Source organism: Sapajus apella, unplaced genomic scaffold, assembly GCF_009761245.1.
Source record: "Sapajus apella isolate SASKATOON/1434 unplaced genomic scaffold, GSC_monkey_1.0 scaffold161, whole genome shotgun sequence".
In the NCBI taxonomy this organism is placed as follows: Eukaryota; Metazoa; Chordata; class Mammalia; order Primates; family Cebidae; genus Sapajus; species Sapajus apella.
In genome coordinates, this window is record NW_022437101.1 from 1,867,237 (window position 1) to 1,891,756 (window position 24,520).

At 42.1% G+C, this 24,520-nt stretch overlaps 1 protein-coding gene across 6 annotated transcripts in view; it reads right to left on the reverse strand.

Moving 5' to 3' along the window:
* ERCC6 (ERCC excision repair 6, chromatin remodeling factor) overlaps positions 1–24,520 on the reverse strand; it is an 89,495-nt gene that overhangs the window by 6,009 nt on the left and 58,966 nt on the right. For 5 of the 6 annotated variants that reach the window (XM_032266826.1, XM_032266823.1, XM_032266825.1 and 2 more), the window contains exons 9-19: positions 21,425–21,595; positions 20,764–20,940; positions 16,465–16,581; positions 14,342–14,437; positions 11,865–12,080; positions 11,315–11,425; positions 10,747–10,866; positions 10,212–10,306; positions 8,847–8,992; positions 8,054–8,761; positions 243–447 (exon numbers count right to left, since the gene is read on the reverse strand). In XM_032266826.1, coding sequence (XP_032122717.1) covers positions 243–447; positions 8,054–8,761; positions 8,847–8,992; positions 10,212–10,306; positions 10,747–10,866; positions 11,315–11,425; positions 11,865–12,080; positions 14,342–14,437; positions 16,465–16,581; positions 20,764–20,940; positions 21,425–21,595 — 2,162 coding nt within the window. The remainder of the gene's footprint in view (positions 1–242; positions 448–8,053; positions 8,762–8,846; positions 8,993–10,211; positions 10,307–10,746; positions 10,867–11,314; positions 11,426–11,864; positions 12,081–14,341; positions 14,438–16,464; positions 16,582–20,763; positions 20,941–21,424; positions 21,596–24,520) is intronic. The other variant, XM_032266828.1, reaches the window with a different exon arrangement.

The following is a 24,520-nucleotide window of genomic DNA, read 5'->3' on the forward strand; positions in this document are numbered from 1 at the left end:
AAAAAAAAAAAAAAAACAATCACTTCTTCCCCTGAAACCATTTTGGAAAACAAGGGATGAAAGCAAGGAGGAAGGCAGAGTTATAATAGTGTTTCTCCAAGTCACCCAGATTGGCTGCTATAGTCCCTCCCTGAGGGACTTTCTATTCCTGAAGGGAATAAACCTTCTACACCTGCCCTAATTTTATTTCTAGCCTTAGTTGTTTGGCCTCCTTACAAGCATGGCACGCAGCAATCTCTTACTTTGTTCCTGCTGGTGCACCAGAAATCCCCCTGTGGCCAGTCCAGGTGGGAACACCAGACACTGCTCCCAGACACCGCTGACGAGAGAGCCTCAGTGCTTTCAAGGCGTCCTGAGCCACTCGGTTGGCTTCTGCCTCCACCAGCACGAAATCTGGGCTGGCTCCATCCATGATGGCATCATGCTTCATGACACTGTGCACGCCAACTAGCAAGAAAGGAAATAGCACAGTGATATTTCACTTTGTACGCAAGAAAGACACTTTTCTCCTCTATATAAGTATAGTGTTGCAATAGACAAAAAACAATAAATACTTCTAGTTGCTATTTACTGAGTGGCTATTATGACTTATGAACCTCACAAATGCCATTTCTATTCACAGTGTCACCACTACCATATGAGGTATTTTCATTGTCTCTGTTTTTATAATAATTGAAGCATAACACTTTAATCACAACTTTAACATTTAATCTCCTTCCTGCTACCTAGAAGGGAAGTGAAAACCTTCCACTAATAAACTTTTCATGAAGGAAAAATATAAATCAGAATTATATAATTTCTAAAAATAAAAATCATGAAAACAATGCATTATCAGAATCATTGGGATATATTTAATGCAGTAACAAGTAGACAATTCATACCCTTGAATACTTAAATCAATAAAATGAAAAAAGATAATAAACAAATACTTGAATTAGTCTCAAGCAAGATGGCCAAATAGGAACAGCTCAGGTCTGCAGCTCCCACTGTGATTAACACAGAAAGAGGGTGATTTCTGCATTTCCAATTGAGGTATCTGGCTCATCTCCTTGGGACTGGTTAGACAGTGGGTGCAGCCCATGGAGGGCGAGCTAAAGCAAGGTGGGGCGTTGCCTCACCCGGGAAGTACAAGGGGTTGGGGAACTCCCTCCCCTAGCCAAGGGAAGCCCTGAGCAACTGTGCCATGAGGAACAGCACATTCCGGCCCAGATACTATGCTTTTCCCATCATCTCCACAACCCGCAGACCAGGAGATTACTTCAGGTGCCTACCCTACCAGGGCCATGGGTTTCAAGCACAAATTTGGCAGCCATTTGGGCAGACACTGAGCTAGCTACAAGAGTTTTTCTTCATATCCCAGTGGCACCTGGAATGCCAGCGAGGCAGAACCATTCACTCCCTTGGAAAGGAGACTGAAGCCAGGGAATCAACTGGTCTTGCTCAGCAGATACCATCCCCATGGAGTCCAGCAAGCTAAGAACCACTGGCTTGAAATTCTCGCTGCCAGCAGAGCAGTCTGAAGTCAACCTGGAATGCTCAAGGTTGGTGGGAGGAGGGGTATCTGCCATGACTGAGGCTTGAGGCTTGAGTAGGCAGTCTTCCCCACACTGTGTCTACAAAGCTGCAGGGAAATTCGAACTGGGTGAAGCCCACCACAGCTCAAGCCACTGTAGCTAGACTGCCTCTCTAGATTCCTCCTCTCTGGGCAGGGAATCTGTGAAAGAAAAGCAGCAGCCCCAGTCAGGGGCTTCTAGATAAAACTGCCATCTCCCTGGGACAGAGCACCTGGGGGAAGGAGTGGCTGTGAGCGCAACTTCAGCAGACATAAATGTTCCTGCCTGCCAGCTCTGAAGAGAGCAGCAGATCTCCCAGCACAGAGCCTGAGTTCTGCTAAGGGAGACTGCCTCCTCAAGTGGGTCCCTGACCCCATGCCTCCTGATGGGGAAACACCTCCCAGCAGAAGTTGACAGACACCTCATACAGGAGAGCTCCAGCTGGCATCTGGCAGGTGCCCCTCTGAGACAAAGCTTCCGGAGGAAGGAACAGGCAGCAATCTTTGCTGTTCTGTAGCCTCCACTGGTGATACCCAGGCAAACAGGGTCTGGAGTGAAACTCCAGCAAACTGCAATAGACCTGCAGCAAAGGGGCCTGACTGTTAGAAGGAAAACTAGCAAACAGAATGTAATAGCGTCAACATCAACAAAAAGGATATCCGCACAGAAACCCCATCTGAAAGTCACCAACATTAAAGATCAAAGGTAGATAAATCCACAAAGATTAGGAAAAAAACAGTGCAAAAAGGCTGAAAATTCCAAAATCCAGAACACCTCTTCTCTTCCAAAGGATTACAACTCATTACCAGCAAGGGAACAAAGCTGGATGGAGAATGAGTTTGATGAATTGACAGAAGTAGGCTTCAGAAGGTGGGTAATAACAAACACCCCTGAGCTAAAGGAACATATTCTAACCCAATGAAGGAAAGCTAAGAATCTTGAAAAAAGGTAGAGGACTTGCTAACTAGAATAACCAGTTTAGCAAATAACATAAATGACCTGATGGAGCTGAAAAACACAGCACGAGAACTTTGTGAAGCATACACAACTATCAATAGCCGAATCGATCAAGCGTAAGAAAGGCTATCAGAGACTGAAGATAAACTTAATGAAATAAAGCATGGAGACAAGATTACAGAAAAAAAGAGTGAAAAGGAATGAACAAAGCCTCCAAGAAATATGGGACTATGTGAAAAGACCAAACCTATTTTTGATTGATGTACCTGAAAGTGACAGGGAGAATGGAGCCAAGTTAGAAAACACCCTTCAGGATATTATCCAGGAGAACTTCCTCAATCTAGCAAGGCAGGTCAACATTCAAATTCAGGAAATACAGAGAACACCACAAAAATACTCCTTGAGAACAGCAAGCCCAAGACATATAATCGCCAGGTTGAAATAAAGTTAAAAATGTTAAGGGCAGCCAGAGAAAAGGTCAGGTTACCCACAAAAGGAAACCCATCAGACTAACAGCAGATCTCTCTGCAGAAACCCTATAAGCCAAAAGAGAGAGGGGGCCAATATTCAAATTCATTCTTAAAGAAAAGAATTTTCAACCCAGAATTTATATCCAGCCAAACTAAGCTTTATAAGTGAAGGAGAAATAAAATCCTTTACAGACAAGCAAATGCTGAGAGATTTTGTCACCACCAGGCCTGTCTTATAAGAGCTCCTGAAGGAAGAACTGAATATGGAATGGAAAAACCAGTACCGGCCACTGCAAAAACATACCAAATTGTAAAGACCATCAACACTATGAAGAAACTTTATATATATGTGTGTGTGTGTGTGTGTGTGTGTGTGTGTGCGCGCACGCGCGCGTGCGTGTGTGCGCGCGCGTGTGTGTGTGTGGACACATCCAATACAGGAGCACCCAGATTCATAGGGCAGAAATATATGTTATTTGAAACCAATGAGAATAAACACACAATGTACCAGAATCTGTGGGACACAGCTAAAGCAATATTTAGAGGGAAATTTATAGCACTAGATTCATGAAGCAAGTTCTTAGAGACTTACAAAGAGACTTAGACTCCCACACAATCATCGTGAGAGACTTTTAACACCCACTATCAATATTAGACAATTCAACAAGACAGAAAATTAACGAGGATATTCAGCACTTGAACTCAGCTCTGGACCAAGCAGACCTAATAGACATCTAAAGAACTCTTCTCCCCAAATCAACAGAATATACATTCTTCTCAGCACCACATCACACTTATTCTAAAATTGAGCACATAATTGGAAGTAAAACATTCCTCAGCAAAGGCAAAAAAACAGAAATCATAACAGTTTCTTGGACCACAGATGCAATCAAATTAGCACTCAGCATTAAGAAACTCACGCAAAACTGCACAACTACATGGAAAATAAATAACCTGCTCCTGAATGACTATTGGGTAAATAATCAAATTAAGGCAGAAATATATAAGTTATTTGAAACCAATGAGAACAAACACACAATGTACCAGAATTTGTGGGACACAGCTAAAGCAGTATTTAGAGGGAAATTTATAGCACTAAATGCCCATAGGAGAAAGTGAAAAAGATCTAAAATCGACACTCTAACATCACAATTAAAAGAACTAGAGAAGCAAGAGCAAATAAATTCAAAAGCTAGCAGAAAACGAGAAATAACTAAGATCAGAGCAGAACTGAAAAAGATAGAGACATGAAAAACTCTTAAAAAAAAAAAAAATCGATGAATCCAGGAGGTGGTTTTTTGAAAAGATTAACAAAATAGATAGACCGCTAGCCAGACTAATAAAGAAAAGAGAGAAGAATCAAATAGACACAATAAAAAAATGATAAAGGGGATATCACCACTGATCCCATAGAAATAGGAACTACCATCAAAGAATACTATAAACACCTCTACGTAAATAAACTAGAAAATCTAGAAGAAATGAATAAATTCCTGGACACATACACCCTCCCAAGACTAAACCAGGAAGAAGTAGAATTCCTGAATAGACCAATTAACAAGTTCTGAAAGTGAGGCAGTAATCAATAGCCTACCAACCAAAAAAAGCCCAGGACCAGATGGATTCACAGCCGAATACTACCAGAGGTACAAAGAGGAGCTGGCACCATTCCTTCTGAAAGTATTCCAAACAATAGAAAAAGAGGGACTCTTCCCTAAATCATTTTATGAGGCCAGCATCATCCTGATACCAAAACCTGGCAGAGACACAACAAAAAACGACAATTTCAGGCCAATATCCCTGAGGAGCATCAATGCGAAAGTCCTCAATAAAATACTGGCAAACCAAATCTAGCAACATATCAAAAAGCTTATCCACCACAATGAAGCTGGCTTCATCCCTGGGATGCAAGACTGGTTCAACATATGCAAATCAATAAACGTAATCCATCACATAAACAGAACCAATGACAAAACCACATGATTATCTCAACAGATGCAGGATAGGCCTTTGATAAAATTCAACACCCCTTCATATTAAAAACTCAACAAACTAGGTGTTGATGGAACATATCTCAAAATAGTAAGAGCTATCTATAACAAACCCACAGCCAGTGTCATATGGAATGGGCAAAGCTAGAAGTATTTCCTTTGAAAACTGGCACAAGACAAGGATGCCCTTTGTCACCACTCCTATTCAACAAAGTATTGGAAGTTTTGGCCAGGGCAATCAGGCAAGAGAAAGAAATAAAGGGTATCCAAATAGGAAAAGAGGAAGTGATTGTGCCCTTATACATTCCCACCAGGTGTCTATGAGAGACCCAACTTCTTCACATACTTACCAACACTTAGTGTGGTCAGTCTTGTCTCATTATCGTTTTAATTAGCATTTCCCTAATAACTAATAATATCAACAAGCTTCATATATTTATTTGCCATCTACATATCTTTCTTGGTGAAGTCTGTTCAAATTATTTGTCCATTTTAAAAACTGGGTTATACATAGTTTTTCTTGAGATGGGGTCTCACTCTCCGCCCAGGCTGGAGTGCAGTGGCATGATCACAGCTCACCACAGCCTCAACCTCCCAGGCTCAAGCAATCCTCCCAACTCAGCCTCCCAAGTAGCTGGGACCACAGGTGTGTGCTACCACATCCAGCTATTTTTTTTTTATTTTTTTGTAGAGATAGGATCTCACCATGTTGCCCAGGCTGATTTCAAACTCCTAGGCTAAAGCAACCCACCTCAACCTCTCAAAGCACTGGGATTACAGGCTGAGCCACCACATCCAGCCAGTAACTTTTGACTGGGTGCCAGACATTGTGAATTTCATCCTGTTGGATGTTGGGTATTTGTATATTCCTATAAACATTCAGGTGGGGCTGAAGCAGTGCTCACTGTAAGGCTGATCATTCCCTGCAACAGAAGCAAGACCTCCTACTCTGTACTATACCCAATGCCCCTGAAATATTTTTCCAGTCTAGCTGGCAGGAACAGGCACAATCCCTGTCCATGGGTGAGCACCAGGCATGTTTCCTCTAATCCAAAAAGTTAGAGAGGAAAGGCCTTTTCACTGACCTTAAGTAGTTTTCTCGCATAGTGTGCTGATCAGCATTCAGCAGTGTGCCAAAGGAGACTCTGCAGACCTGTGGGGTTCTCTCCCTGTGCAGAGCTCTCTCCTCTATCCTCTCTTTCATGTAAACACCAGCCACCCTGGCCTCCCCTGATGCTCAGCTGTGTCTTCTCAACACAGGGTCCACCTGGGGCTCCATCTGGGTTCTCACTCTTTCTGTCACAGCGTGAAAATTCTCTCAAGGTGGTAGCACAGGGCAACTGGAGAGTTCAGTTCATTTGTTTCCCATCTCTCAGAGATCACTGCCCTTTGGTGCCTTGGTGCCTGAAAACCATTGCTTTGTATGTTCTGTCAATGTTTTCATTGTTTCACATGGAAGGGCAAATGTTAATCTCCCTTTGCTGGAAGCCAAACTCATGGTTTTTCTAGACATAGAGACAGATGTATCTGTGCAATTTGTTGTGCATATATATGCATGTATGTATGTGTATATACATGCACACAACCAACACATACACATACATATATCTATTTCCTGACACTACTGGCTGGGAAAGCAGTGACGTACCAGTAGCAATGAACACTCTGAGAATCCAGATCCTAGTTCCTAAATTCCATTCTCCAGGGATTCCTAAAGAAATGGCTGATTCCAGGGCTGGCACAGAATACAAATTGAGCTCGGCATATATTAGTATGCCAAGAAGAAAGGAGGTGCTCAAAGAATAGTGGGGACACAACAGAGGCACAAAGAAGCCAGGTTGAAGGAGCTCCCACCCACGAGGCAAATCTAAGACAATATGAGTATCACAATACTCCTACTAATGGATTACAGTCATGGAAAAAAAGAATCCATTAGTCCATACTCATCTAAAAACAAATTAATAAATAAGTAAGGGAGAAGGAAAACCTTCCTTACAATAGAATGTTAATCACCATTTGGCAACCACTGTAGTAATAACTGACTGAGGAAAGAATCATCAATGGATGTTAAAACTGGTGGATAAAAGTTTGATGAGAAACAGGATATTTACACAGTCTCAAAGTATATTCCTTGAAAGCACAAATTAATTACAAAGTGAAAAATATTAATGTTAGCACTAAGAAACCTGGCAGACTCTACCTTAACCCAGTGATCTTAAAAATTAACCTGTAATAGGTCAAACCAACATGTGTCTTCTGATAGATGCACTGAGTAAGATACAGTATCACCTCTGTGGCATTCCTGCCACAAAAATGTATGCATAGATGTGTGTATGTATGAAAGTAAAGCAAAAGCTGAAAAATGTTCATAACTTGGATAAAGGATATAGGAGAGTTCTTTATATTATTCAAACATATTTAAGTTTGAAATTACTGCAAAATATGAACAACAAAAAAATTAACCATGCTAAATAAAAGCCTTTCTAATATGCTACACATAAACCTGCCTTTTTAAACTGAATGCCATAAACATGCAATCTCTGGTAACTCAAGGCCTTCACATTGTGAACACAGTGACTGCTAAGGGATCACTAAGCAGGGCTATCTATAAGCCATGGTCTTGAGCAATTGTTGAGTCTACATCTCCTAACTTTTCTCCCTTGACATTAGCTATCAGCTTTCATGCTTCTAGAATGCCTGTCACTAGCCACACACTTGTCTCTCTCTCTTATGATGATACTTTAATCTCCTGTGGATGGAAGATGAGATTAACGTAGCACATAGCATGTAAAGAAACTGCCTAATGTTCAGGTAGTACACATCTACTTAAAGAACTGTACACCTCCCATGAGTGGCCGTAAGTACTATTGTTTTCCAAAGTTTAAAATTATTCTAGGTCTTCAAAAAGAGGTGTGAATACAATTTTTAAAATGTCAATATATTTCAAATCTAAATTTTTGAAGAAAAACACCTCTGGCTGAGAGCCCTCTATGTACCATCAGTTAAAGGCTGCTATTTCTAAAAACAGCCTACTCATTTTCTGATCCTAGCATCCCTGTGGCAAATGTATCAAAAGAATTACCTGATTTTTTGAAAAGCTTTTCCAAAACATAATCATCATTGCTCTGTTCCTTGGCCTCACTCTTGTTTTCAGTGTCCTGCTTCTGATACCGCCTTTTCTTCACCAGGTGTGGAATTCGAGTTCCTTCAAACTTGGCATCTCTGCAATGCTTAGAGTTCTTAGACTTTTGCTTTGGTCTCAGATGTTTCTCCAGGGTCTTTTCCTCTGCTGCATTATGATGTTTTGTTTTTGACTTGTGCTTATAAAACTTATTTTCCATTTGTTTATTCTCCCAAAAAGATTCTGTTTGAGCCTGGCTGGGTATTTCTCTTTTATAGGAAACACCCAACTTTTCATTGATACTTTCGTTACCACATAGCTTAGAAGTGTTGCCTGTTCTTGAAGAATTTGAACATTCCCCATTTCCACTAATCACTGATGACTCTTCTGGTCCAGACACTGCATTTGTCTCTTCTCCAAGCCTATCATTGCTAGTTACATTACTACTCGTGTGAGGGTCATCTTTCAAAGGATCACTTTGACTAGAAGTTACTGCATTTACTTCACCTCCTTTAGCCTTAGGTTTCTCTTCAGATGATGTGGCATCATTTACAACTACGTTAGAAGCAGGGAACTTTTTGTGTTTTGGAATATCATGGTCTGCTCCAAAGGCTGGTTGAATCTTTCTTTTTAAACGGCATTTGGGTGTCTGAACATCTGATCCAGTTCCTGTAAAGAGGAAAAACACAGCTAATACTATATTGTATCATCTCATGCAACTGATTACTTTAAATTAAACGACTTTACAAAATACCTGCAAAAATAGCGCTTGTTTCAGTGCTCTGGGACGCATCAGGACTAGTCAGGGTAAACAGCTCATAGAGATCATTGGATTTGAAAAACCGCCTTTGCTTTGGGTCTTTTAGCACTCTATTTGTCAAAAACTGCTTGAAGATTTGTCTAAAAAAATAAAAGGTAAACTGGTATAAAACAATATGTAGCTCTACCTAAAAATTCAAGTTATAAAGCAATATGGGAGAGAGATGGTAATAGTAGCTGCACATATGGCTAAATAATCCCCCAAACTTTCAGCCTTGGAAAATTATAATTCGGGAAACATATAATACATCAGCTAATCTCCCATGTCTTACAGAATTTAAATTAGAAATAATACCTTGTATTTACACTAAATGAGCTTTTTCAACCTCCAAAATCTAACACATTTCAAGAAACACCTTTTCACATGCCATCATGTGTCTCAGCCTCTCTTAGCCTCCATTGACTTGAGTACTGAGGGTCCTGTCCTGCCTAGGACCCTCCTATCATAGGGCTCAACAAACTCTCTCACCCAGGCCTTGCAACGTCTTCACTCTGACATGTCTCTCCCTGCTCCCACCTGCAGGTCCACACTCTGCTGACACCCCACACCACTGCCACTCTGGAACAGGCACCTTCGCCAGCCACACTGTCCCTCCCTGTCATTTATTCTCCTAGCTAAAGTGTGAATCTATAAGAGGAAGCTCTCTTCTTACAGAATCCAACTTGTCACCCACCCTCACACAACAGTCCCTTGAGGAACATGTAATGTTCCAGGAATAGCCCAGCATACAGTGAAGGGCACAGGAGCCAGGCTATGGCTCAAGAATAAAGTCTGTGGTGGGGCAGTGGGAGAAACTGGCAATGTCTGGATTCTACTGTGGAAGTTATCACTGTCTAAAATCCCCTAGTCATTATATAGAAAGACAGAGAATAAACAGGCATCCTGTCAACTTCTCTGTAAGGGGCATCAGAGTCAAAGACCACCAGGACACCCGCACTGATCTCACCTGCATGGTGTGTGTAAATACCAATATGTAGCATTCAATCTTGTCACTTTTTAAACCTTTCTGAAGGCAACACACCATAGTAGGCAGAAATATTTCTCTCAAATAACAATTAATATGAAGTTTACACATAAGTGATTCTTGAAGTAGAATAAGGTAAAAAAATTATCAGGTTCAAAGACATTTTCTGACAACTCACAGTAAGCCATCTAAGCATGTTTTAAAGAAAAAGAAAAAATACAAAACAAAGACCAAAACCTTAAGTTATAGCAACTATTACTCAAAGTGACTTTTAAAAACAACACTTTGGAAAAATTCCCTGCATGCCCAGCTAAGAGCGGCCACTGGGTGCTGACCGGTGGTAGATCTTTTCTTCAATGGTGCCCGCAGTCAGGAGCCTGTACACAGTCACCTGCTTCTTCTGGCCTATTCTCCATGCTCGCTCCCGGGCCTGCAGCAGAGAGAGAGAGAGAGAGAGAGAGAGAAAAGCCAGTGGGTCACTACCTTTCACCCCGAGAGTTAGAATTTTGACTCACAATGTCAAGTGTACCTAAGGTCTGCTCAGGAAGATGAACAGCCAGTTGAAAAGACATCTGTACCTGAAAGAATGTTTGTAACTTTGCCTATGTTCTTTTGACCACAACTCTAGGAATGAATGCTATGGATAAACTGCTGAAGATGGTTCCTGTCCATCTTCAACAGTTTGGCTCTGAAGGGTGCCTTCAGGGTGTGTGACTCTGAAGGGTGTCTTCTTCCGCATCAAATAGGAGACAACAAAAATGTGAACTGTATGCTGAAGCCAACCAGAACATCAAACAACAGTCACAAGCGCTAACCATGAAACTATATTTCTAATAATACATTCTTTTTAAAAAAGAATTTAAAACAAACCTGTGTGTCGGTGCTTGGGTTCCAGTCAGGGTCATAGATGACAACTCTGTTTGCCCCTGTCAGGTTGACGCCTAAGCCTCCCACCCGCGTAGTCAGAAGAAACACAAATATGGACATGTCCTAGAGATAAGACACAAAACACCAAGCAAACACATTTACGACCAGTTGCAGCTTTCAGCCTCTGCCTCCATATTGTACAGGTGGAACTACTGGGCTGTTCTCAATACAAGGAATGGTAATGTCCTAGAGATCTCTGGTGAATCAAAATCTCATTTCACAGCTTTTATTTTTAGTATTTAGTAGAAATACATAAAAATTGGGTTTTTAGGAGGAAAACACATTCTGTGGAAAACACATTCTTTGTTTGAGCACACACATGCCCACCACCCCTCCCCCCGCCGAATATCCAAAAGTGCACAGAGTTAAAAGCAACAAGTCTCCCCTTAGCACCCCCTCCCCAAGCCCAGATGTCAACACTACTTCAGTGGGTAAGGGTGTGGATATGCTTCGTCCTTTCCCTCCAGACACAGCAGCACCATTCAACTTCCCTGTTACGTTCCCATGTTACCTCATTGTATCTTGTAATTAGTGGCTGTCTTGAAGCTATTGTAGTGGTACCATCCATCTTGAGATAGGTATACTTTCGAGCTCTAAGGAATACTTCAAGTATGTCCAGCATCTGTTTGGAGGTGAGGGATAATAGTTTGCAAAGCAAATACACATTCCCAGTGAGTGCTTCTCTGTTTATACAAATAGTCACACCTTCCCCAACAGGCCTAAGTTAAAAGGAGTTTCTTGCTTTAGGACAAATAAACAGAACTGTTAAGAATATTTTTGGTATATCCTTATAGTTAATTCTTACAACTTTTGTAAACAACCAAAACTCAGGCCTAAACACAGTTGCACACCAAAATCACATGGTAGCTTTTTTAAAAAGTCAACTTCTAGACATCAACTCTAGAGAAAGATCTAAACTCCCAAAGAAATCGGCAGACTGCCACCTCAACGTGAGTGGTAGACTTGCTTCAGAGTCTTTACTTTAGATTGAATCCCATTTTGTGAGTTTATGGCTGTCATAAAGAACCAGCCTGTTCCCCGTATGAAGTCTGCGCACTCACCTGCCGTGACTGAGAAAACAGCAATACTCGCTGACCCTGCTTGTGCCATATTTTCAACAAAGATTCAACAACAATCATTTTTCCGGAACGTTTCCAGTACCCAAACTGATCTTCTTCTAGTTCATCATCAGGAAGACCTTTGAGATTCTTGGGACCTCCAGAAAAGAGATCAGGGTGGTTGCAAATTTTTCTTAGGGCTATAAGTCCGGAGAAAATCTGTGGTAAGAAAGAACATATGTGCAATCAATGACCCCATGTAAAATAAGATTCCCTAGGGAAGGAAGCTGTTTAACGTATAACAGACTAAAAACAGTTCTCCACAAGCTTCTTAGTTTCTTCCCTAATCACAGCATTATCAGGAGCTGGGAGAAATTAACTTTCACTCATCTTGTTTCCCTGTTAGAACAAGTTCTCAATAACAAAAAAAATTCTACTGGACTGAACACTTTTACAGGAGTCATATTCAATTGCTAATAATTCATTTTCCCTCACTAGAAAAAAAGTATGCAGTTCACAGCATTATAAACTGAATATAAAAGAGGAACTTGCCTTTTAAATATAGATCAGAAATGTCCTATCAACCTAAATTTGGAGATATCAGTCATATGACTTATCAAATGCATTTAAATATTAAACTCCTAAGTACCTCACTAAAAGTTATGTAGTTTAATATGAGTCAGAAGTTGAGGATCCATTGACCTTTAGATTATTTTTAGATCAGAAAAAAAAATGCATGAAAAAATGCAAATATGCGAAAGATATGAAGTATGGTCCATGCAGCAGAAGGGTATAAAAGACGAGGGGTGAGTGCTCCCAGCCCATCCCCATGAAAGGACATTAACAAAACTCCAATAATGGGGCTCTTCCAGCCTTGAGAGGATGTCTCAAATCAAACTCACTGGTATAAAAGCTTGAACAGCTGGGCACGGTGGCTCAGGCCTGTAATCCTAGCACTCTGGGAGGCCGAGGCGGGTGGATCACGAGGTCAGAAGTTTAAGACCAGCCTGGCCAAGATGGCAAAACCTCATCTCTACTAAAAATATAAAAATCAGTCAGGGGTGGTGATGGGCACCTGTAATTCCAGCTACTCGGGAGACTGAGGCAGGAGAATTGCTTGAACCTGGGAGACAGAGGCTGCAGTGAGCCAAGATCACGCTACTGCACTCCAGCCCAGGCAACAGAGCGAAACTCTGTCTCAAATAAAAGAAAGCTTGAGCAGAAAAAGAGAAAATCACCATTAAGCCAATAATCAAAGGGTATGGTAGCCATCACTAGTAAACAACAGTTAAACAGATTAACAACAATCTCAATAAGTCAGGAACATTGGCAAACCTCCCCAGAGTCATCTGTGACTCATTTTTCTTCCTTTCAATCTGCACTGTCCAATGCAGTAGTCACTAGCCACAAGTGGCTACTGACCACATGAAGGATGGCTAGTCCAAATTGTGATTTCCTGCGTTGCATATGTAAAATACACACCCAATTTCGAAGACAGTACAAAAAAGGAGTAAAATACCTTGTTAATAATTTTTAATTTTTGATTACACATTAAAATATTTTAGATACATTAGGTCAAATAAAATATATAATCAAAATTAATTTCACCTGTTTCTCTTTTTCACTTTTTTAATGTGACTACTAGAAAATTTACAATTCCAAGTCTGGCTTGCATTCTGTCTCCTGAATAGTGTGATCTAGACCCCTTAACTTGGAGAGACCTGAAGGGGAGATTCATGGAGATGAATAGATGTGAATGACTGAAAAATCTCCTGTTGCTACCAATAAGAGATAAAATAAGAAATTGTGAGAGATGATTAAAAGAACTGAAATGACCTAATCACACTCATATATTTATACAATAGAGTCTTTTGGAGAAGACACTAGCTAGGAACTTCTGAATTCTGGACACTAGTAGAAAGAGAGCTTTCTCAGTATTGAAAAAAAGAGAATCACCATAAATACATTACTGTCATACCCTGGGGACAACCAGAATTAGAGCCAGGGACATTTGAACCAGATTTATATCTGGTTCCTAACATTGTAATGGTTCATAAACATTTATTGAGGCATGGGCTCCTTTAGGAAGCTGATGAAAGTTATGAATTCTCATGATCCTCTCCACAAGATATATAATTTTGGTCATAATTTCTGGAAAAACCCAGCTATGCACCTGACACCCACCCACCTACCAGTTAAGACCCTCGGGAGTAACAGAAACTGCACAGCTCGCCGTTGCATTTGTGACTGGGTTCAGATCCACAGTGCACAGCTCTGCAACCTACCACCTTCCACCAGTTATCTAACTCCTTTGCACCTAACAGCTCCAGGCCATAGGCTGACTGCACATCTACCATGCAGGACTGCACGCAAGTGAACTGAGATGACAGTATGTGAAAAGCCTGGCACACTCGAGATCCTAGTTTCCTTTCTTCCCTTGGTCCACAATTCATTTCTCCAGCTTCTATTCTTTAGCTGACCTGCATCTCTCCATTGAGAATCCTGTAAACTTCTTTGGAATCAATGAAATTTTGGTAGACTTTATGCTGCTCATCTGTAAGACGGCAAAATAAGACCTACAGAAGGAAAAACAAGGAAACTATAATTTCAAAAAAAATTAACAGAAATAATTAAAATATCAACAAAACTTACCGATCAAAAGAGCACAATGCATGCAATTTTAATGATATCCCTATGATTAATATTAAAACAACAAAGGGTGATGATACTTCTCACCACACCCTGCTCACCAGCCCCTTCATCTCTGTCGCTCATCTACCTCCAGGTGCCATCCCACAGTCCCCAAAGACTGGCTTCCTGCTCACCAGCAAGTTCAGGGACCAGGTGCACAAACCATCCTCCATGTTAGCCTCCACATGCTCAAACCATCCCACCTCCTGTGACTCATGCCATGCTCTAATCAGCAGAACTGACCAGAGACCACAACCTCACCTGGAGCTCTCCCTTTCCTAGAGCTCTAAGTACAGGTCCATGAGATACCAGGCTCGCCTTGGACAGCAACCTTACCTTCCCAGCCCACTGCACCAACCACTCCATGCCATCACGCTCTGCGGCCTTCCACCTCCCAACCCTCCCTCCTTCGCCAAGTCCATCACCAACAGTTACATTCCCATGGATGCCCATTCAGCCACCCCTCTGCCACCTACCTGGACCCCTTTCAACCCCCTGCATATTCCCTATAAACTTCTAAATGTAGGTCAACTCAACCATCAGCCTTCTATAGGCCTATGGTCAGTGCTGGTGCTGCTAGAGAAAAGCTCCTTCCTGGCAGCATACTGCCACGGCCTGTCCTGCTCCAGGGGGTCCTCCACACATGCCCACCCAGCACCTTCCACAAGCCCAGAGCAGCTGTGCCCGTGCTCCTCACCACCCAGCCACTCACACCTCTGTCTCAACTTTTACTTGTAAACAATCAGACAAATAAAAACAACATGAAAATCAAACCTGGACCTACCAGGATCAGGCACAATTCCCTGGTTTTCACTCCCTAATATGTCTCTACTTCTGCACCCACTTTAGCTCACTGTCCTTTATTCCAAGAAGAAGAGGTTCCTGTACAGGATGGAGGGCAACGCTTCAACCTGTGCACTACATTTGAAGACCCACTCATTCTCCTCAGTATAGTGCCTCACTTGTTAGTCTCCAAGTGGAAGATGGGGGTGTCCCTGAGAAAATACGGCACAAACCCCACCTCCATTTCCTCACCTCCAGTCACTCCTGAAGCCTGCACCCAGAGCAAGCCTCATGGACACCTCTGTTAATGCCACTGAGGCATCACTCATGACTTCCTAGGGGCCAAACACATCGGGTCCTTCCCAGGTCACCCCACTTACCTTCCAAGGCCCAGGCCTTCACTTCTGTTCATGTACCTGTTTGCTCCAGCCTCCCCAGTCTTTCCAGCTAGTTCCTCCTCTTCTACCCTCCTTGTTGCTCCCAGCCCTGACCACACTGGCCTCCCTGCTGTCCATGGATGCCCCAAAGCATGGTCACAGCCCACCATCTAAAATGCTCTGTCTTCAAAACTGATATGACTCACTCCTTCGCCTTCTTTAGGCCTCTGCTCAGATGTCAGTTCATCAGAGGTCTTCTCTAACCATCCCTTATAAATGGCCCACTTCCCCAGCAATCCCAGCTTATCCTTGAACCCTGCTTCATTTGTCTGCACACTTACTGCTGCCACCTGACATCTTCTATACCTTTCTGTGACACTCTCCCTCAAGGATAAATGTGAGTTCCCATGAGAACAAAACTTGCTTTGTTCACTGCTATATCTCAGAGCCCAGGGTCATGACAGGCACATGGTTGGCACCTGATACAATTTGCAGCATGAATGAATTAGGGACTTAAGGAGAATGGAGATGCTTAAAAGAGTAGCTGTAGGAACCCATGTGTCAATAAGGGGAAGGTCAAAGCCTGTGGACTAGAGAAGAATCCACTGAGGGCAGACGCCACAGCAGGCCCAGACTGCCCACAGTTTCAGGACCACACCTCACCAGACTCTCACCCGCAGAGGAGAATCAGAGTGAAGGGACAGGCACACTTATGCTTTAGGAATGCTTTGTTAACTCCTGCATTTACAGACCTGTTCATTTTTATCTGGCAAAGAAAGGCTCATCTTGACATCTGACTTCATTCTCCGCAGTAGGTATGGATTTATGGTATCTCGTAAGACACATGCACACTTGTAAGCAGTTTTGACCTTTAATAAGAGCATAGAGGGAAATATTATTATATATGTTTAAGGAACACATTTGTTCTTACCTCTCAATTGCTTCCATTCCTTAAAAAATAAAAGAATGACCAACAGCTGTACAAAATCAGTGGGAAATGATTGCAAAGTGGTTTGAAAAAGCTAGCATAAGTTCCATATACTCAAGGGTGGTAGCTTTCATAATATTATCAGTTAAAAAAAAAATCTCATTAACCAAAATGTACAACAAAAGAAAAACTGATAATTTTGTGTCTTATTTCTCTTGTTCACTTTGCTTTAATTGTTATTGTACAGTTAAACCCTAAAGTAGAGACTTATTGGGTTCTTGACCACCACCCCCTAGGGGAAAAACTGCTTTTGTACAAATCTCTGTTTATGATCTTGTATTCTCCAAAAGCTACAAAGGAACTCTGCAAGGCTGAAGATCAAAAGCTAACTCTGGGGAAAAGCTGCAGTGATGGAGCAGTCAGCCAATAAGCAGAGATTACTGCCCACTGGAGACTTACAAGAGTAAGTTCAACAAGAGCCCTCTGATCCCAGAAACAAAGGTCACTCTGCCCTAAAATGCAGCATATGGTTCTGTAATGGAGCACCGCCACATGAGATGGGTACTAAATATACGCAGAAAAGCAAATCCCCACAGTCCAGAAAACCACTCCCTCTGCAATTCACTTACAGGCAAAGTATTCAGTAAATTATTGCTACTTCAAAAAAAATCTAAATAGGCTTAACAACTTAGTAAAAACTATTTCATGGAAAAAATTCCAACCAAAGTTTAAATTTAAAAAAGTCAACTGTAAAATAAATGATAATAAAAACCAGCTTGACCACACGTTAAAAAGTATTTTAAAGAATTCTAAGAATACCTCACTCATGCACATATATGTATGTGTACTTGTTGTGTGAATGCATGTGCATAAATATTAAAATAGGCTTGACTTGGAATAATACATACAAAAGAAGTCCAACTAATCAATGACTTTTAGTTATATATAATCCCTTAAATGTATCATTCACTGATAAAAAATCACCTTGAAAATGATAATGAGGTACATATTATGATTTCTGATGCAGAGATGATGGAATTTCAGAATTTAAAAATACAGTCCCACTGAAGAGGCACAAACGTACAGTGTGTGAAGGAAACTGCCCCACATCCTCCCTCTGCCCACACCTCCTCAGACAGAAGAGCGAGCATGCTGGTTGGAGGTGCTTGGTCAACTAAACCAGGGCTAGGCTGGGGAGTGGCCAGGCTGTGGCTCCTGTTCTCTCCTGCATGATACCCTATGGAGATGATCTTCTATCTCATTCCCAACTGGCTCCCAGTCTGCTTCTCTGTTCATAAAAACACAAGGTGGGGATCCAGCTAGATTTTTCTACCAATGCCCACACCCCAGTGCTATGGAAAACGGACACCTTATTGAGCATGCCCACACTCTTTCCCACTTTGACAAGGCAGAACTCTGCCTCTTCCTGAGCACAGTGATCAGGTTAGTCACCAGAATGCTGAGAATCAACAACCTTGCGTGTGAAATGAAGAGGTTCAACGAGACATCCCTGTAGGCTCTTCTCAGTTCTCACATGCTCTGCCCCAGTTGAGCAAACCAACCTCAGCAGCAGTCTGTATTTGGGCTGCTGACATGCTCCCCAACACCTTTCTCACCTTTCAGGCCCCAGCTTAGTCATCCCTTCTCCAGAAAGCCTTTCTGAGCCCCATAAGCTCTGACACTGGGCATCTCCCCTGATCACAGTCCTCATCACCCTCTACTGGAACCAGGTTTTAGTGTCTTTTTCCCCTGTGCCCACCCCTACTGGACTGGAAATATTAGTCATGGGAAGGTTCTGATTTCCAGCCCCTGCCATCATTTTAGCACCAGCATGACAGAATAAATACCAGCACACGAACTATCTTCTTAGAATTCAATAAAACAAAGCAACATGGTCTTAAACAGAAAGCAAATACAACCAATACTCTGCTCCCAAGAATCTTACCTGCTACAAAGGAGAGAAAGATAAGTACATAAATTCCTAAAACAAGCACTTCAAGGGAAAAAAAATAGATCATAATGACATTTGATCATAATGACATTATAGATCATAATCATTTTTCTATAAATGACTTATTAATGCCAAAGGAGAAGTGGTAACATCACAGTTTAGATCTGGTCAATGCCACCTTACTTAAAGTAATCAGAGTTAACATCACCCATAATGGGAAAAACAGACAGCATGCTCCTCCAGATACCATGCACTGAGGAAGACACATCGCTTCTGTGATATTCCTGGCTAAAACATATAACCTGAATCCAATCATGAAGAAAAGTAAGGCAAACCCAAACTGAGGTACATTCTACAAACAGGCCTGTAATCTTTAAAAAATGTCAAGGTAATGAAGGGCAAAAGAAACTGTCCCAGATTAAAGAAGACTAGAGACATGGAAACTATTGGAACAACTGGCAAAATATGAGTGATTATAGAGTAGGTAACAGACTCTTATCAAACTTCCTTCCGATTTTGTTGCTTACACTGGCTATGTAAGAGGCTATCCCTGTTCTTGGAAATACACACTGAAGGATTTGGAGGAAGGGACATCAGATCTGCAACCTGCCTTCAGAGGGTTAGAAAACTAACTTTAGCTGTGAATCTACCTGGAAAGAGGTTGGGGAGAAATGGTAAAGCCAATATGGCAAAATGTTTGCAAAATGCTAACAATCAGTGCATCTGGGTGAAGTGTACTTAAGAGGGTTTTCTTGTTTGTTTTTTTTACAATTCTTGCAACTTTTTGTTAAGTTTGAAATTATTTCAAAACAAATTTTCTTTTTAAAAGAAACAGGAGATTCAGAGAAAGAAGAGTGTCCTTACAAAAGTTAACTGAAAACCATTCAATCTCAAAATGCAAAACATACTAAAATTGTTTTTGACAATCTTTTGATCTTAAAGGTCTAAAATTCTTTTTCTAATTGAATACTCCAAAATACAAGACTTTCTCTTTTGGTGAAAGGCCTCATCCCTGGCTCAGCCATGGCCTGGTAGGCACAGCCCCACCCGTGAAGGGCTGCGCAGAAACCTTACCTCCCACCCAGGCTGGAGCCTGCCCTGCAGGCCACAAAGCGCCCTGCAGCTAACTTCACCTCCTGGCATTCCTGTCTGTGACCACCCATTCCATCAGGCGCCAGGGCCTGAAACTTCAGGAGTCAGTCAGTCAATCACAACAAGCTTAGCCCCTACTCCATCTCCTCGACCCTATCAGCCTCCAAAATGTTTGTTTGTTCTGCCTAAAAATATCACCTGGGTCTCCTGCCTCACCACCTTTCTCAGACCACCACCCAAGATCAGGTCCAGGTCCTCATGGCCCTTACTCCAGTGGTTCCTACAGGTCACTCAATGCCAGCCTCCCTCCTGTGACTACCCTGTAGCCTGAGGAACCCCTGAGAACCAGCATCTTCCAGCATCCTGCTCAGACACCCTCAGTAACCCAGACCTCCCCGAGTGCCACCACTTCCCTTTCAAGGTCCCCCAGTTCTGGCATCCATAGCTTTCTAACTATGCCCCCACAAGCATCTCCAGTCCAGTCAAATGGGTCTCTTCACTGCCCCCAGCCACATACGGTGGCTGCATCCACATGGCTGCCCTAACCTAGAATGCCCTCACTCTCCGTGGCCTACATTCCCAAAATCAGGTTAAGGGACATGTCTCATTAAATCATCCCCGAACAGTCCGATCCTCCTGGTGTCCCCGTTTCTAAGTTTCTCCACTACTTTATAAGATGCACTACCCCAATTTACAGAACTAAATTACATGCTGTCCCAAACTGGTTTGCCCATTTCATAATTTCTAACTGTCCTTCTGCCCACATGTGACATCTTTTTAAAATTTCTTATCTGACCAAAACATCCCAGGAACACAATGCCAAAACTGTTTAATTTCTATTAAGCAAAGAGAAATTTTATTCTAGGGCTTTCCTCTCTGTGAATATTTTTCATGTTTTAAGTGAAAAAATATGATCAAGCAAAAATAATTTTGTGATTTTTTTTTTTTTTTTACCAGATACCAATAAGCTTGGTCATCCTTCTTACATTCTGGGTGACTTGGCTATATACAAAATACAGTATTTAGTAGGAGCATTTTAAATATTAAAATGCCAAAAGTGTTATCTTCCTAATATATTACCTGTACTGGGGAAGCATTTGAATATCCCCCCATGGTGATGGGGATGGAGAACTGCTCCAAAAACACAGGCAACGTGCCTAACTTTCCCGGGAAGATGAAGTCGAAGAGCGACCACAACTCTCGGAGGTTATTTTGCAATGGTGAGCCAGACAAGATGATCCGATGAGGAGTACGAAACTATTTAAGGAAAGGAAACACCTTTTTATTAAGTGTACCCTTGAGCATACAATCACCATTCCTATCCCAAAATGCTCCTCTGCAATATTATTAATACATTTACTCATCATTCTTGCATCATTTTGGTACACTCCAAAACATATACATTTTATGCAATTAGAAATCCTTAATTACATTTAGATGAAAAAATGAGGAATAATTTTTCCTTATTGTTCAAGATGAATACTATAGATTAGAGTTGGGTTTGGTTACATTCTAACAACTGGTCCCTACAAGAGACATTAAATAACATGAACAATCAGCATTAAAAACATGATTAAGGGTAAAAACAGAGTTTTCTGCATTAAGGAAAATGCATATTTTAAATTCCTTGTGCAAAGGCACAAGGAAAGATTCAATAAATGTGTTACTAAAAGCAGAGAGTTTATTCTGAATTAAATATTCTTCTCCACCTGGAAATCTCCCTTGTTATAAGAGGTCATACCTGTTTGCAAGCAAGGGTGACAGCAGCATTTGGATTTCGAATTTTGTGTCCTTCATCCAAGATCACATAGTGCCAGTCATACCTGCTAATGTCATCCTGCATCAGTCGAATGTAGGAGTAAGATGTGATCAAAATTCCATGACAATGAGCAACATCTCGAATTAGTTTCTCCTAAGACCATAATAAAATGGTAAAGTCAGTTTTAAATAAGAAATGACACCCTTTCAATCATGACACAATCTAAAGCACTTTATAAAAATGCACAAATACAAACATAACACTCACAATCAAAGACATTATCAGCATTAGAAGTGTACTTGTTAACCTGGCAAATAGTAAACACTAATACAGCCATTATTGGGGAAAGGAGACTCAAAAAGACGACAAAGTTATAATACATATATATTAAATATATACATATTACATGCTTTTTTCCAAAACAATCCTTTGTGTCCATCCTTGTTAAAACAACAATGTGGATTGAAAATATATTAATTTGTTTTTTCTCGGATCCAAGATGGCCGTTTAGGAACAGCTCAGGATTGCAGCTCCCAGTGAAAGCACAGAGGGTGAGTGGATGCCGCATTTTTATTGCCCACAGACTAGGAAATTCCCAGGCAGAGGAGCTCCAAGGTCGCCAGCACGGCTGTGCCGGCCGGCGCCACTGCTTTGCCCCGCGCGGCTGCTTTGTCGGTGCCCCGGAGCAGCGGTTCTCCGTACAAAATACACCGGTCCGGGTGCCCTTTTGGCTGGCGATTGGAGCCACAGGAAGTCGCCCATTCGTCTGTTTAAAAAGGGGACTGAGCAGAGAACCAGGACAGTAGATTCCAGGGCAAAAAAAAAAAAAAGGGCCGCAAACCTCAGTGCTGCTGTTTAAGCCAGCGCAGTGAGTGGCCGCAGGGGAAAACAAACAGACCCCGGCGCCTCTTCAACAGGCGACTGGAACACCAACTTAAAAAACGCTCTGAGGCAGGGAGCCAGGCGATCAGGCTCGGCTGGCCCCACCCCCACAAAAGAACAGCAACCAGAAACTCTGGATTGAGACTTTCACAGCAAGCGCAGCTGAACCCGGGACGGTCCAGCTCTGTGAGGGAGGGGCGTCCGCCATTACCGAGGCAGCCCACCAGGACCAAGGTAGTCGGCCAATGCTGAGGCAGCCCGCCATTGCCAAGGCAACCCGCCACAGCAGAGAGACTCCGCCTCAACAGAGGCAGGACACCACCGCCAAAGCAGTTCTAACTACACCCATATAAACAGGACTGCAGGGAAGTTCACTCGTCAGCGGGGCGGAGCCCACAGCAGCTCAGCAAAGCCTCTATAGGCTGACAGTGACTAGGCTGCCTCCTTGCTTGGCAGGGCAGTTCTGAAAGAAAAAAAAAAAAAAAGAAGGCAGCAGCATAACAGAAACTCATAAATAAAGCCCTAAATCCCTGGGACAGAGCACCTGGGAACAAAAAGCAGTTTATGAGTTCTGCTGCAGCAGACCTAAACGTACCTGCCCAGCAGCTCTGAATGAACAACAACAGAGCTCACAGCTCACCGTTTGAGCTCCTATAAAGAACGAGACCGTCTTCTCAAGCAGCTCCCTGACCCCTATATATCCAAAGAGACATCTCATAAAAGAGAGATCAGATTGACACTAGGCAGGTATCCTTCTGGGTCAAAGATAGCAAAAGAAGAAAACTGGTAACAACCCTTACTGTTCAGCAGCTGCTGCAGGTGAACCCCAGGCAAGCAGGGCCTGGAGTGAACCTCAGCAGACCTACAGCAGAGGGGCCAGACTGTCAGAAGGAAAACCAAGAAACAGAAATAACCTCATCATCAACAAACAGAATGTCAATCTGAAAGATTTGAGACCCAATCTGAAAGCCAGCAACTACAAAGTCGACAGGTGGATAAATCCTTAAAGATGGGAAGAAACCAGCGCAAAAAGGATGAAAACACCTGAAACCAGAACACCTCTCCTCCTACAAGGGATCACAACTCCTCACCAGCAAGGGAACAAGGTTGGAGGGAGAATGAGTGTGATGAAATGACAGAATCAGACTTCAGAAGGTGGGTAGTAAGAAACCTCTGTGAACTTAAAGAACATGTTCTAACCAAATGCAAAGAAACTAAGAACCTTGAAAAAAGATTTGACGAAATGCTAACGAGAATGGACAAAATAGAAAGGAATATAAGTGAATTGATGGAGCTGAAAAACACAACGTGAGAACTTCGTGAAGCATGCACAAGTATCAACAGCCGAACTGACCAAGCAGAAGAAAGGATATCAGAGGTCGAAGATCAACTCAATGAAATAAAACGGGAAGGCAAGAATGGAGAAAAAGGGGTAAAAAGGAATGAACAAAGTCTCCAAGAAATGTGGGACTATGTGAAAAGACCTAATCTACGTTTGATAGGAGTACCTGAATGCAACGAAGAGAATGAATCCAAGCTGGAAAATACTCTTCAGGATATTATCCAGGAAAACTTCCCCAACCTAGCAAGGCAGGCAAACATTCAAGTCCAGGAAATACAGAGAACGCCACAAAGATATTCATCAAGAAGAGCAACCCCAAGGCACATAATCGTCAGATTCACCAGGGTTGAAATGAAGGAGAAAATACTAAGGGCAGCCAGAGAGAAAGGTCGGGTTACCCATAAAGGGAAGCCCATCAGACTCACAGCAGATCTCTCAGCAGAAACCCTACAAGCCAGAAGAGAGTGGGGGTGAATATTCAACATCCTTAAAGAAAAGAACTTTCAACCCAGAATCTCCTATCCAGCCAAACTAAGCTTCATAAGTGAAGGAAAAATAAAATCCTTTGGGAACATGCAAGTACTGAGAGATTTCGTCACCACCAGGCCAGCTCTACAAGAGCTCCTGAAAGAGGCTCTACACATATAAAGGAACAACAAGTACCAGCTCAACTAAAGGACAAAACACCTAGCTACCACCAAAATGGCAGTATCAAATTCACACATAACAATATTAACCCTAAATGTAAATGGACTAAATGCCCCAATCAAAAGACACAGACTGGCAAATTGGATAAAAAGACAAAACCCATCGGTGTGCTGTATCCAGGAAACCCATCTCACATGCAAGGGTAC